Source organism: Brachyhypopomus gauderio, unplaced genomic scaffold (assembly GCF_052324685.1).
Source record: "Brachyhypopomus gauderio isolate BG-103 unplaced genomic scaffold, BGAUD_0.2 sc71, whole genome shotgun sequence".
Classification (NCBI taxonomy): Eukaryota; Metazoa; Chordata; class Actinopteri; order Gymnotiformes; family Hypopomidae; genus Brachyhypopomus; species Brachyhypopomus gauderio.
Window position 1 is genome coordinate 701700 of NW_027506892.1, and position 13852 is coordinate 715551.

Genomic DNA, 13852 nt, shown 5'->3' on the forward strand with positions numbered 1-13852 from the left:
CGAGTTAATTAGCACAGTGCATCATGTTCTTAAACTTTTAATAACCCAGTAACAATAAGGACAAAACGGGCAGTTGATTAAGACTATTTTGTAATATATCTATAATGAGTGTATGCACCCAGAAGGTGAGGTGAGAAAAACGATTAAAATAAGTCTTTAAAACAGCACGACGAACAAAAATCTACACTACCAAAATCCACAGCGAAACGTAGTAGTATTTCTTAACGTTAAAATGCGACATGTTTGTTCATGTGTCACCTGTGGGTTGCGGCGCCTTTAACGTGGACAGGTGAGGGTGTGGTGCGTGTGTGTTTCCGGGACAGAGACACAGGGGCGACAGGTACACAGCGAACAGTAAACACGTAGATTAAAAATGTCAAATTATGACTTGACAAAATCGCGAGTTTGAAACTTTCCGGCTGCGCAATGATCTAGATGCAGAGGGAGAATTAAGCGTCTAGATGTTGCTCAACTCGTTATTGCATTTCAGATATGACAGTTTAATTCCGAACACGCGTATTAACGCCTCACAAGTTCGGGTAGTTCTGGGTGGTTCTGGGTGGTTCTGTCCCCTTCGTCTAAAGTTTTAACAAAGCTTCCAACAATGGAGATTCTTGCACTAGTTTTTCTCCACTTTTATCTCTGTCAGTCAGGTAAGTTTGACAGTTTGCTTTTTAATCCAGGACTGTAATGGGTAGACTGTGTTGGGATATTCTCTCTGGTTCCTCCTAACCTGGCTCGGTTCGTGTCTCACACTCCCTGTTTTCACAGCGGACCCACAGCGTGTTATAACAGGAGAGCTCGGAAACAGCGCCTTGGTACCATGTCTCGAGAGTCCAGTGAACATCAGTCTGTCTGTGACCACGTGGATGAAGGACGGTGTGGTGCTGCTCACCCACAACCACTCCGAGCCTTTCCGAACCGGACACAGGTCCATACTGACCGACGGAAGCTTAAACATCAGTAACCTGACGATATTCGACGAGGGCGAGTACGAGTGTGAGATCCTGCCCGACGCTGGTCGCCCTGCTCGGAACATTCTGCTGCAGATTGCTGGTATGTTCTAGTCAAACAGATATTCAAATCGCATTGCTTGTGAGTGTAATATTTCCGATATGTGCCGCAGGATTTGCGTTAGATCATGCAAGCCACGGGATTCCTCAACAAACAAGTTTTGCGAGTTCAGGTTTTCGTGTAGGCCTACTTGCCTAGTAACCCACAACCAAGCGACTGAAACCTAAAAGAAACCTGTTATGTTCTCAGGGTGTTCACTAACAACGTTAGCTTTTTACCATTGTACTTTACGTTGTATGGTGGCTTTCAAAATTAGAGGTATTAAAGTAGGGAGAATCATCATTATATATAATATATATATTGCTCAGCAAGAGCCATGGATTTATGGATTATGTGTATTTAATTTGTGTGTGTGTGTGTGTGTGTGTGTGGTATTTTAGGTGGGCCAGACATTGTGGAAACAGAAATCAAATTAGCAAAATCCTTATCGAACGGAACACTGTTCATACAAAAAGGCACCGACGTTTATTTTAACTGTTCGAGCAAGTCGTACCCTTCACAGAACCTCACGTGGACCTTTGAAGACTCCATTCAGAAAAATGACAGGATGGGGTGTGGCAATGGATCATGGCTGGTGTTCAGCATCTCCAACCTTCAGCCCAGTGGTCAGGGCAACTACACATGTGAAGCCCAGAACCTCGTCTCCAAGAGGACAGCGACGAAGACGCAGGAACTGCTAGTGTACTGTAAGGTTTACAAAGTAATGCACGTAACTGCTTTAAAGTACATGTATGTGTTTTGGAGGAATCTTTTCTGGAAGTGTGTTGAAGTGGGGCTCCGTCCCTGCCTGTGGAGTCTTTTACATGTGCATACGTGAGCGTTGTAAACGCAGTGCATGTATGTTTTTGGGGACTGGAAGTTTTGGACTGGGAGTGAAGATATGAAAGATTACATAAGCATAGCTGTGTTAAGCACTTTTAATTTCATAATAAGCATAGCTGTGTTAAGCACTTTTAATTTCATAATAAGCATAGCTGTGTTAAGCACTTTCACAAGCCTGTTACATTTGTTATTTTTTGTCTATGTCTTAGTCACGTTATTGTGTAACTGTACACATCTTCATCACATCTTGTTGATCAAACATAAATGTCATCTCCATGTTCTCCAGATGCTCCTGAGACACATCCAGACTGCAGCTGGTCCCAGATCAGTCGTCCTGACCCGGTCCAGTTCAGCTGCAGCTGGTATGGGGGCTACCCCGTCCCCAAGCTCCAGGTGTTCGTGGACTCTAGGACAGACGGAATGCGCACTATAACCTCCTTGGAGGACACGGAGAACTTAGAGGTGACCCTAAACAGGACCATGCTGTATGAGGAACAGAAGATCAAATGTGTGGCACAACATATTGTCCAAAGGTCAAATGAAGAGAAGTCCTGCTCCTTCACGCTCAGTAAGACCTGCACTCATTTTCTGGTGAAATGTTGACACACAGACGACTCTCTGTTTAAGAGTTCACTGTAATACAATTTCCATTTGCATAATGGTGTGTGAAATGTTTAAATATGTATATAAAAGTACTTTAAAAGTGTTTAATCTGCTACTGGATATAGAAATGGTATTGAGTGCTTTAGACTAGTTGGCCTTCTCTGCTTGTTTTATACTATTAATAACATGCTGTTAAATACGCATACAAAGCTGTGAAGTGGTTTCTATAAAATCTGCTATGTTTATGATATAATGCACTGATGATGCAGAGAGTAGGGGATGTTGGAGGATTAACTGTGACTGTACCGCACGGGTCATATGACCCTCCAGACTCCATTATCCTGTCCTGTCTGCATCTACATTTATAGGATTTAACAGTGAAGGTGAAACATCATTTTGAGACTTGTATACTTCCTAACAACCTCTTACCACTTTATTATGCGTTTCCCTACCATATGTAATCCATTATCTCCTCCTTTTCCCCTACCAGCAGGGTAAAGAGATGATGGATCGTACTGACAGGCTAAAGAGGCCGATGACCGATCACATAGTTCACGACCCCTCATCTCCCTCTTTACCAATCTGTAATCCATTTCTGTATGATTTATTTGTGGTGTTGCAGAGGCCCCTTACCCAGTGGGAGAGCCCCTTGTAACTGCCCTGGAGGGCAGTAATATCACCTTAACTTGCTCCGAGGACAGGTCGCTCCCTCCCGCCCAAACCGTTTGGCAGCGAGGGCAGACGCACGAGGTCGTGGCGCCCAGCGCCAGACACCTGCTGTCTGGGTCGGGCCCTCTGCGCACACTCACCATAGTCAACGTGACGAAGGAAGATGAAGGCACATATTTCTGTTGGAGTGAAAACGTTCTGACCGCAAAGGAACTGGAGGTCTTTGTCACTGTTAGATGTGAGTGGCGCAATTTGCTATTTCTGGATGTATGTATTTTTGTATGACGTGTGTCCAGAAGAAAATATTGCCACTAATATTGAGGAAAAATAGAAGCATGCACTTTTAAAATTATTGAGTCTGTTGTTTTGGTTTATTTACTAATTAGCATCAGGTCCTTAATGCTAGCACTTTGTTGGCCAGATGAGTTCAGTCCTTTGTGTGCTGTAGTGTCTGGAATGCTACTAGTCCACATGCTTCTTGCACTGAACTGTACGTCACTGTTGATACCAACCGACTGACTCGTGTGGTTATTGACATGTAAGGAAAATGCTTTTCATATTTTCAGCCTCTGCAAATAATTCTGGGGTGGTGGTCGGCGTCTTCATCTCTGTCTTAATCGTGGCAGCTGGAATCACATTGGGCTTCCTGGCATATTCCCACAGAGACAGAATATGTCTGGGTGAGCCATGTTACGGCCACACTGCTGATGGTCTGAAGCATTGACTGTAAAACTAAGCTCAGGAATTTTAGCCTGTTTTTGATTAAAATGGCCTTTCCTCTGTCTTTCCTTTACCCAGGTATTGGATTTAGGTAAGTATAATCATAACATGACAGTGACAACTTCCACTCCATAGATATACTGATGGAATAACATGATGTATTTATATATATATATATTTAAAGTAAACATTTAACATTTTAATTATCATAGAAGCACTTTTTAAGCTAGATGAACCACTGAAGTAATTATTAAAAACCTGTGTTTTCTCCAGACATTTAGAAGAGGACAGGACAGACGTGGTGAGTCTTGTTGAGTCAGAGGAAGATGAGATCTTCAGCGACACCGTTCCGAGACTCCCCCCTCTGAGTAACGGACACGTACCCACACCCGCAACCACGCTCGTAGAAATACACCGGATCCAGTCCAGTGAGTGATGAGTGTCCCTCTCCGGGATGGGGGGATCTGACAAGGATGAAATGTAATCTCTATCCTCGTTTCAGGTGATCATGAAGATATTGTGAACGATGCAGACCAAGAAGATCAAAGCCTACCAGAAGAGTGAGGGACCGGCCCAGTGGACTTTAGTGTACAGAACTTTTTTAAATTGTGATAATTTTTTTTAAGTGCAGGGAATACAAACTGTTGTAATTAAAACTGTAACTACATGTGTGTATTTGTATGTTGTAGTCTGTTTCTAAGATAAAGATGTATTAAAATACGATGTGTAAAATAAAGATGTATTAAAATACGTAAATGTATTTTAATGTGTAAAATATGAAAATGGTTTTATCACTTTTTGTTTACTTTTCGTCGCGAACAGCAGATATTTCAGTTCAAACTTGAAATGTTTGATGGCCAGCTTCTTATAGCCTAATATGGTTTCTTCATAACGCGTTTTTTATTCATCTGCTAAAAATGTAAAAAAAAATAACGAGTTGGAGAATGCCGCAAAAAATAATAAATAGTAAAATCCGCTATCTACAACAGACATTTGCACGTATAATTTGGTATAAATGGTTCTGGAGCAGGCGGTGTGGTGCGTGTTTAAGTGCGCATGTTTCTCCACGCCCCACGTCCCTATAATAAAGCTGTGAGCGCTGCTGGCTGCCCGAGGCGAATCTTTTATTTGCCTAAAGACTTTGTGGATATAATGTGCACTACAACACAAGACGGTAAGGCGAGACTTCTCGTTTTGAACCAAATGTTTTAGGTTTAGTCATGGAGACGGTTGATAATCGCGTTTGCTGTTTATTACGTGATTGCGATGGTTATTTCTTTCTGCGTAGTCTGTCTTTAAATCTCCCCTTTCCAACACTTAAACGCTAAACAGATCCAGATGATTTAATACTGGAGCTAAAACCTCTTCATCACCCTCGCCTGTACGGAACCGCCGGGTGTGAGACGTGGACCGTCTGCTTTTCCCCCGACGGGTCGCACTTCGCCTGGTCGATGGGTTACGGGCTCGTCAAAGTGCTTCGCTGGCGTCCGACATCCAATAAGTATATAAACGTTGGTGAAATGTCTGTAGTCCTAAACCACGCGATATTTCCAAATACACCATTTATTCTACCACACGATGTTCTTTCAGTGGTGCCGATTCTGATTACGGCGAAGCCCAAACGTTGAACTGCGACCACACGGTTTGGGGGATGGCGTTTGGACCGCACCTGCCCAACAGGTGTGAGGAAGCTCTGCTCCTAGTAACGGGCCTCGGAACCGGCGTGATCAAGGTGTGGGCCGTGTCCTCCGGTAAGACGTCGAAGTTGGACTTTGCCCTGTTTTATCTTACGCGTATCCACGGCGTGATTGTGTAATCTTGATTTTTAAGAGCTCACAATACCAGCGGGCGTCGCACACATTTGTATCACTGATTCTGATTGAATTTTCAGGACAGTTACTATTCAATTTGGCTGGACACACGTCGGTTGTCAGAGATTTGGCCTTCGCTCCGAATGGAAGTCTCACACTTGTATCGGCCTCCAGGGACAAAACGTTGAGGATCTGGGACTTGGTAAAAAAAGGTCTTACAAAGTCCCCGTTTTTAAAAAAACTGATCTTTAACAGTGGTTATAGTGATCAGTTAACTAACCTTTCTTTTAAAATCCGATCTTTAATGTGTACAGGTGCTCAGAGTCATGTGTTGACTGGTCCAAGCTACTGGGTGTTCAAATGTTCAATCTCTCCAGACAGTAGCATGATCGCTTCAGTTTGTAATCTTGACTCGGTGAGTGTCTGATTACTGACTATTTAATGTGATCAATGCTTAAACAGTGTTATGATTTCATTTCACATCGGTCATGGGGTTCTAGCTGGAGTTGCTCTGCTGATTTAAAGCTTTTTTGTAGTTAGTTCCTGAACTTTTGACAGAAAAGAACAACTTGTACAGTTGTGTATCTGGAAAAACAGCACTTGCCCTCTCACGTGAGCGGTCTTGTCCCCGCCCCCTCTCACGTGAGCGGTCTTGTCCCCGCCCCCTCTCACGTGAGCGGTCTTGTCCCCGCCCCCTCTCACGTGAGCGGTCTTGTCCCCGCCCCCTCACGTGAGCGGTCTTGGCCCCGCCCCCTCTCACGTGAGCGGTCTTGTGGGAGACTGCAGTATTGATGCAACATCCTAACACAGAGCTGATTTCCTGCAGGAAGTGATGCGGGTTGTTTCAAGTGTGCAGTAGAAGCCTAATAACCTTCACTGTAGTTTTGGTGTCTAAGGAAACGTGACATGGCTCAGTCCATTTGTTGGGTAGCTTTGAACCAGGAGAGGGCGGGGCAGATGGGGTGTCTGTGGGGATGGGGGAAAAACTCATTGGCAAAGTGTTTTTATGCGTAAGCATTAAACTTTAGATGCAACTCAATAGTCAAACTACATACACTGTGTATGCATTTCTACAAGCATAAGCGTAGAAACCTGACCCTAACCCTGGCCTGTAGCCTGTGGTGAAACCATAGTACACAATGACATTGAAATGTATCGTGTATTATCAGTTTCAATCAGTAAGATGAAATATACATGCCGTTTTGTTTTAATCTGATGCATTACATAAGATGGAAAATGTCGGGACGTCTGTGGGGAATTTTGCTTTCAGAAAGCGTACCTGTGGAGTTTGAGATCTCACACCCTCATCAGGATCCTGAAGTATGATCACGAGCGTACCATGATATCATGTGACTTCTCTATGGACGGAGCGCTGCTTGCGATTGGTTCACATCACGCTACGACAGGATGGTGGTTGGACTTGTGGGATCCCTACACAGCAGATCACCTGACTAAAATTGAGTGAGTGATCTATTCAAATATGAACCTTCCACCCATTCTGTATGTTAGCTGTCCTGGGCACAAACTAATGCAAGAATCATTTTATCTTAATCTGGCCCTGTGCTGTCAAAACGACTGACTTCATTACGTGGATGTCCTAAGCAACGGCTACTTGCAGACAAACAGGCAGTTTTAGCCCTTGGTAAATACTAAAGCTTCAGTGACTCACGTGAGCAGCTTCATGCATGGATCAGTGAACCCTAAGCTACTGTCCTTTACAGGTGTATGTAGATTTGGGTAAAGGTAAACCGGTAAGGATATTTGGCCCTGTAGGTAATATTTACACCGTGCTGAAGGGGAGAACTGGCCTGAATGTTTGGCTTGTTAAGTTTTCATACACCAGTATGGCGGTTTAAGTGGCTGCAATTGACTGTAAATAAAACTTTATATACCCAACATGTTTGATTTCACCGTTTCCTTCAGGGACTGTGATGCATGTATGTGCAAAAATGACAATCTGCTCACTGCTTTGAGCTTCTCACCTGTCGCCCCTCAGCTAGCCTTCAAAGACTACAGGTGAGACACTTTTGTAATACTCAGTACACTGTAAAATGCACTGGCCTCGTGTAACTAAGACTCAAGACTGTGTTCAGACATGCCTTTGACATACATATACAACATGACCCAGTTCTGTTGGTCAAGCACTACCTGTGTCTGAATGTAATATATCCTACATTTGTGTAACAGGGCGTTGCAGATTTGGGACATGGAACAGGATAAACTGGTTTTTGAGTCGGATCAAAACCGGGTCAGCGGGATATGTTGTGCCTTTCATCCTTTGGGTAGCATCATTGCTACAGGGTAATTACAAACCACACTGGCCACCTTCTGTGTTGATAGCAGCTTCGCCTATTACACACTCCTATGATTTTTATTTGCCCTTTTGTTATATAAACAGTTGTTGCATAATGTTGGGTAGTGGAATATTTGGCCTTTTGTACAGCAATTCTGTTTGCACAGAGCTTCAACCTATTCTTGCTCACTGGGTCTATTGCGGATTTAAACCCAAAAGTAAAGGTGTGTCTGCTTGTAGGTGTCGAGATGGTCATGTGAAGTTCTGGAGAGTTCCTCGCCTGGTCCCAAGTCTACGCCACCTGTGTCGGACGGCGCTCAGACATGCCGTGTCTACCTTTCAGGTGAGGGCTTTGCCCCTCCCCAAGAAGCTCATGGACTTTCTCACCTACAGGACTGTTCCTAAGAAAAAAGTCTTGCGATGCACTGAACACTACAGCTGAGGGCCACCTCCTCTACCTCAGTAGCCACTTTATGGCTGTTATTTATCAAAACCAAGTTCTGTTTTCTGGGACAAAAGGGACTTATGAAGGATACATTTATTTTTAAAGGCTATTTTACAATTTATACAGCTGCTAAATTCCATTTTATTTATGTAACATTGTAATAACACACTGACATAATCCATCCTGGCTAGCTCACGGTCTTCAGGGCCGTAGGCTAGATCGAAGCACGGAAGGTCTGGTGAGCTGGGAACTGGACTAGCCATCACTGACCACTAGATCCCTGACCGCCTGGAAGGCAGATACCATTGAGCTCAGCTGGATCTTCTCGTTGGTTCCAGAAGCAAGACGATACCTGTGAAGGAGAAGCAGTTTTCAGGTCCTACCAAAACATACCCCACCAAACCTCCACTGATGTGTGTACAGACAAGATCTTCCTTATGAGGAAGTTCCTTGGGATGATTATCTCGCAGGCATCCAAACCCAGGAAGTAAAGTAGATCTACTCACTCGATATCTGCGAGCTTGATGAGCAGGTCCATCCGAATGGAAGGGGAAAAATCCACTGCAAAGGGTTGAGAAGAAGGACACCAACCAGTTAGACGCCATTCTAACGTGGCGACAGTTTTGCCAATTCAAAATCCACCAAACCTGTACTTTGAATTCTGAGTACATCTTCCACAATGAAGTACAGAGTGCACTTTCCCAGTACAATAAAACATGGCTCAACCACGTGGTGTGGACATTTGTATGTCTGAGTACTTGGATGAAAAAGAACAATTTCAAAATGATGTCCCAAAGACTCGGTGCAGGAGCAGAGAAGCACAACACATTATGGCACTGACAATGGGCTACAAAGGGGGGGGGGGGCAACCCGTTTCTGTGGCAACCGTTGGGGAAGCGCTAGGGAAACCAGGACACAAGAAAACATTCTAGCAAGCAGGTGAACAGCGCGTGTGTGTGAGTGTGAGAGAGAGAGTAAGTACTGGTCATCTGTGTCTGAACAAACCAAAAAAAAAAAAAAAACCACACCCAGTTGGTTTACTGCATTTTCTTATCTACATATGAACCAATGATTGGTTTCTCCTAAATCCACTGGCTTGACCAACTGATCTTTCTGTGCAACCTTTAAAGCCTTTGCAGACCCGGGACGGCCATCCTCACCCCTGTGTATCAGCAGGTGCACCTCTGTCAAGATGTCATGCAGCGCGAGACCCTTCAACGTCTTCAGCTGTAGAATCTCTGTTGGACTTCCGTAAAGGAAGAATCGCTCAGTCAGTCAGGGTGTGTGTGCGTGTTTGTCCTACGTGGACCAGATTGCAACTGAAGGAAGGATACGTTTATACGCAGTCGAAAAGTCTTTGTTTAGGGCCCAGTCCAGAATGTTGGCGATATCGGAGCGCAGGGGATGTCCCGTGCACGTGTAGACGGTCTCCTCATTCACCTTCCCGTAGGCCATGTGGGTGCTCTACAAAGACAGGACAACATCACTCGTAAGGGGCAAACACGGCTCCACTCTGAAGAGGAGGAGGACGCAATCGTCCAGCATTTGTTTTTTGAAAACTTGTCAGAAACAAACCTGTAAAATATTCAATGACCTCCTCATGTCACCCACTGACAGGGTCACAATAGCCTTCATGCCATCTGGAGTGATGTCGATGCTTAAAGAAACACACACAAAGATGCCATGAAATTTTCACGAGTTTGGCGAGTCTCCAGCTGCCCGAGTTACCAGGACCGTCCAGCCAGAAAACACTACTGAATTAAATGAATTAAATACTCCGCGTTTGCAGACGTTTTATGGCACGCATTACGGACGATGTTTCGTTAAAGGACATCATACGAACGTGGCCTCCGTGCCTTGAGCAGGTCTGTAGCGGAGCTCACCTCTCCTGCTGGATGACATGTTCAAGCCGTGGAATCATCTGACTCTGGGACAGCGGACCGAACCGGAAGCGTGTGCATCGGGATTGGAGTGCAGGAATGATCTTGGACAGGTAGTTACAGATTAGACAGAACCTAGTGTTCTCTGTGAACTTCTCAATGACTGAAAGAGAGAGAGTCGGGAGACAGAAATAAACCTTATTTGGTTAATAGATATTAAAATAGGAATACCTTGGTTTCACTGCTGTTCTATAAGAAATAACATGCTGTTAATCTCGTAATATTCAATTAAAAATGTTCTATTTTCAAAATCCATTCCAATTCTGATCTGTGAACCAGTTTCTTTGGCCAGTTCAAAACCAGTTGGCTTCTTTCATCACTGAGCCATCTGTGAGCCCAGCGGGTCAGCTGGTAGAGGCGGAGATGTCGGTACCTCTTCTCAATGCGTTCTGAGCATCTTGAGTCATGGCATCCGCCTCGTCCAGGATCACCAGCTTAAAGCCCTTTCTGCAACAACAGCAAACCAGGAGAGCATAACCTTACACTAAAAAAACTAAAATCAAACCCCACTAGGGTTAGGGCAATGTCCATTTAATGGCATCACAGAAGTGTGGGCATTGTACAAAAACGTGAAATTTATCAACACAATATAGAATAAACCAAAGGTGTTAATAACATTTACTGTGTTCTGTTATTCTGACGCAGGCTGTGAGAGCCTGGAAACATCCATATGAGAATATACAGCACAGACTATAGAATATCCACCTCCTTACTTGAAAATGGTTCTGGTGCTGGCAAAGCTGAGAATTGGGCCACGGACGACGTCGATGCCGCGGTCATCAGACGCGTTTAGCTGAACACGCAAAACGACAAAAGCAAAAATGTACAAACTCCTAATTCACAACGCAGGGTACAATTACAGGGTACAATTACTCACTGAAGTACCATTTCTAAACGGTCTGTTCTCATTTCTATGGTGACACACAGGCCCAGATCAAGTCTGATTTTCTTTTTTAAAGTAGTAAATGTCGAACTGACAGCAGAACGAGGTTTTACTCTGTAGTACCTCCAGAACCATCGAGTTGAACTCTTTGTCCTTGTACAGCTGCTTAGCGCAGGCCAAGATCGTAGACGTTTTTCCCGTCCCCGGAGGCCCGTAGAACAGCAGATGGGGCAGTTTGTCCTCACTGATGAATTTCTGAACTGTGGAGAGGAGGGTTCAGGTTTATGCACCCGGGCCACTAATGACCGCAGTCTCATACCACCCGGGCCACGCTACTAATGACTGCAGTCTCATACCAGCCAATAACACGCGTGTAATCCCAAGAACAAACCTTCGAAGAAAGCGGCAGCAACGATATGATGTCCATGTACAATGTGCAGACAATGAATAAGGACACTGATGATCTGTGAATGAGTTGAGTCTGGTATACTACAGTGTGGTGAGTGTGTGTGAGTGTGTGTGTGTGTGAACTTTACATCTGAATGACCCATTAACAACAGCTAGAGCAGAATGAGTTTTGCCCATGATGGTTTACCATCACATATGATCGCTTGACATGTCACAGTTTGGTGGATTTATAACGTACTTGTGCTCAGAATGTCTTGATGAGAAATCAGGTCATCTAGAGTCTGAGGTCGGTACTTCTCAACCCTGCAATTATTGGAGGGGGAAACAATTAAATATTATTTCTACAACCAACAGGAGCATTAAAGAAAGTGCATTAGTCTTTTGATCTGGATACAACGAACATCAATTAAAAAACTTAATTAAGGGGACCATTCCTGTCTCATAATAGCCATGTGTACACACAAATAGGTTATATTAGTCGCACTATTGTACGCATAGTCTCTTTAATCAAAACGTGTCTAACCTTTGATTGAGTTTCAGACCATTTCTCTCCACCCTATCGAGACTAATCCCTCCACCGGTAACCAGCTTGGCAAGAATGAGAGTCGGTGAATGAAATGCGAGCCAGTGTCAGACACTTTCACCCGAGATGGGGAGGGGATCATCACACACCCTGCTGCCCATCTGATCATAGCCAACCTGAATATAGATAACCAGGTACAACACGCACCATCTGGATATCTATGATAGGTTACTCTTTAACTGAACTAATATAGATAACCAGGTTAAACGCGCACCGCCTGTATAACTGTGATAGTTTAGTCTTTAACTCAACCAGCTACATCTACTCAAGGCTCGGCTAGCCGGATAGCAACAGAACCGCCAAGATAAAAGTCCCCTAAAGGTCTAAACCTTCTGGACGTGATCAGTGAACTAGCTCCCTCACCGAGATGTGGAGATGTTTAATTAAACTAGACTAAATGTTTAATTAAATTAAACTAGTTCACGCTGCCAATACGCTGCGCAGTGCGAGTCTCTTATTCATAAAGCGATATACGCACATGTAATAAAAAGAGTATTTCTCCCAAATGCTTGATTTAAACACTGTGTGTTGTACCTGAGCCTTACCATGGCAAATTCTTCGTTTGAAGGAGTGTTTTGCTCGTCGAGGCCATGTTAACGGGGTTTGTAGGTCTGTGTGTGGCGAGATATCCGCGTTTGTACGGGCTCCGTCTTGGCGCGCTTTCTGACAGCGTGGAGTGTTTTACTTCCGGGAAAGCTGTGTGACGACAGCTCGCCACCCAATCAGGACCGAGTGGAGGTGGGGGGGTGTGAACGCCCGCCTTCTTAAGCCCTGAAAACGAACTATATCCTCATGTGCGTGCATATTTAGAAATGAATAAACAAACATATACATATGACAAAAGTATTAGTCCAAGCCGATTAAAAAGAAAATACATTTAAAGACAGGAATGATTTTGGAGTTTACACAGACATGGTGAATAAGTGTGTAGCTGGCCAACCTAAATACCGAACTCAAAACTGAGAGTTTTCTTGGGTCCAGGCAGTGGGAACCAGTATGTTTGCTGGAGCTTGTTGTGCTGACGGTTCTCTGACGAGCGAGGCACCTCTGGGCAGGGCAGGGAGCACGTGGCCAGGTGTGATCTTCAAGACGTGTTCAGGGCATCTGGTTGCTGAGAACTATGCAGATTGCTGCTGAGGTTGTAGCAAATTTAATTTATTTAAAAATAAATTTAATATCTTTAAATCTAAAATTTAAGATATTAAGTGCAGTTTTAACACTAAAAATGGTGCAAGTGCAACATAAAATAAAAAGGTTTTGCCTGGATGTTCCAATAAAGCTCAGTGTGAGGTTTACACACTTGAAAAAACAATTTAGGTGCTTGCAACCATAAAAACATTACTTTTCAATCTTTGAAAATGTGTCTAAGATGGTGTGTGTGTGTATGTGTGTGTGTGTGTGTGTGTGTGTGTGTGTGTGTGTGTGTGTGTTACTCTTTGTATTCTAAATGGCAGTTTTCAGTTCATTCAGTCTTCGTGTATTAAAGGGGCTGTGTGCTACCCAGCAGATTACCCGACTAACACTTTGTAATGTAATGTAATGTAATCATTCTCTTACACAACAGAGTGCTTCTCCAAACAATTTGGTGTATTAATGTAGGC

The 13852-nt window shown here is 43.9% G+C and overlaps 3 protein-coding genes across 3 annotated transcripts; 2 read left to right on the forward strand and 1 right to left on the reverse strand.

The window, feature by feature from the left end:
- The first annotated feature begins 169 nt into the window (after nucleotides 1-169).
- Nucleotides 170-4638, forward strand: vsig10 (V-set and immunoglobulin domain containing 10). The gene is made up of 9 exons (XM_076989808.1): nucleotides 170-653; nucleotides 772-1056; nucleotides 1455-1760; nucleotides 2183-2464; nucleotides 3122-3406; nucleotides 3735-3848; nucleotides 3967-3979; nucleotides 4162-4316; nucleotides 4391-4638. Exons 1-9 carry the CDS (start codon nucleotides 605-607, stop codon nucleotides 4450-4452), a joined length of 1551 nt encoding a protein of 516 aa, XP_076845923.1. The 5' UTR covers nucleotides 170-604; the 3' UTR covers nucleotides 4453-4638.
- A 308-nt stretch (nucleotides 4639-4946) lies between these two features.
- Nucleotides 4947-8496, forward strand: wsb2 (WD repeat and SOCS box containing 2). The gene is made up of 9 exons (XM_076989814.1): nucleotides 4947-5062; nucleotides 5221-5389; nucleotides 5479-5639; nucleotides 5780-5911; nucleotides 6014-6114; nucleotides 6970-7160; nucleotides 7623-7715; nucleotides 7887-8000; nucleotides 8233-8496. Exons 1-9 carry the CDS (start codon nucleotides 5041-5043, stop codon nucleotides 8432-8434), a joined length of 1185 nt encoding a protein of 394 aa, XP_076845929.1. The 5' UTR covers nucleotides 4947-5040; the 3' UTR covers nucleotides 8435-8496.
- A 53-nt stretch (nucleotides 8497-8549) lies between these two features.
- Nucleotides 8550-12955, reverse strand: rfc5 (replication factor C (activator 1) 5). Its single transcript, XM_076989815.1, has 11 exons — nucleotides 12797-12955; nucleotides 11907-11971; nucleotides 11384-11520; nucleotides 11091-11170; nucleotides 10751-10824; nucleotides 10321-10480; nucleotides 10013-10094; nucleotides 9772-9901; nucleotides 9598-9675; nucleotides 8944-8998; nucleotides 8550-8789 (listed from the first exon to the last, which is right to left on the reverse strand). Exons 1-11 carry the CDS (start codon nucleotides 12841-12843, stop codon nucleotides 8693-8695), a joined length of 1005 nt encoding a protein of 334 aa, XP_076845930.1. The 5' UTR covers nucleotides 12844-12955; the 3' UTR covers nucleotides 8550-8692.
- Nucleotides 12956-13852: the final 897 nt, after the last annotated feature.

Coding starts and splice junctions, on each gene's coding strand:
- vsig10 (XM_076989808.1), top strand. CDS start 605: ATGGAGATTCTTGCACTAGTTTTTCTCCACTTTTATCTCTGTCAGTCA. Junction 1,057..1,454: donor CATTCTGCTGCAGATTGCTG/GTATGTTCTAGT, acceptor GTGGTATTTTAG/GTGGGCCAGACATTGTGGAA. Junction 3,407..3,734: donor GGTCTTTGTCACTGTTAGAT/GTGAGTGGCGCA, acceptor TCATATTTTCAG/CCTCTGCAAATAATTCTGGG.
- wsb2 (XM_076989814.1), top strand. CDS start 5,041: ATGTGCACTACAACACAAGACG. Junction 5,912..6,013: donor CTGGGACTTGGTAAAAAAAG/GTCTTACAAAGT, acceptor TAATGTGTACAG/GTGCTCAGAGTCATGTGTTG. Junction 6,115..6,969: donor CAGTTTGTAATCTTGACTCG/GTGAGTGTCTGA, acceptor TTTTGCTTTCAG/AAAGCGTACCTGTGGAGTTT.
- rfc5 (XM_076989815.1), bottom strand. CDS start 12,843: ATGGCCTCGACGAGCAAAACACTCCTTCAAACGAAGAATTTGCCATG. Junction 9,902..10,012: donor GGTCATTGAATATTTTACAG/GTTTGTTTCTGA, acceptor CTGTCTTTGTAG/AGCACCCACATGGCCTACGG. Junction 8,999..9,597: donor GCACCTGCTGATACACAGGG/GTGAGGATGGCC, acceptor AACCCTTTGCAG/TGGATTTTTCCCCTTCCATT.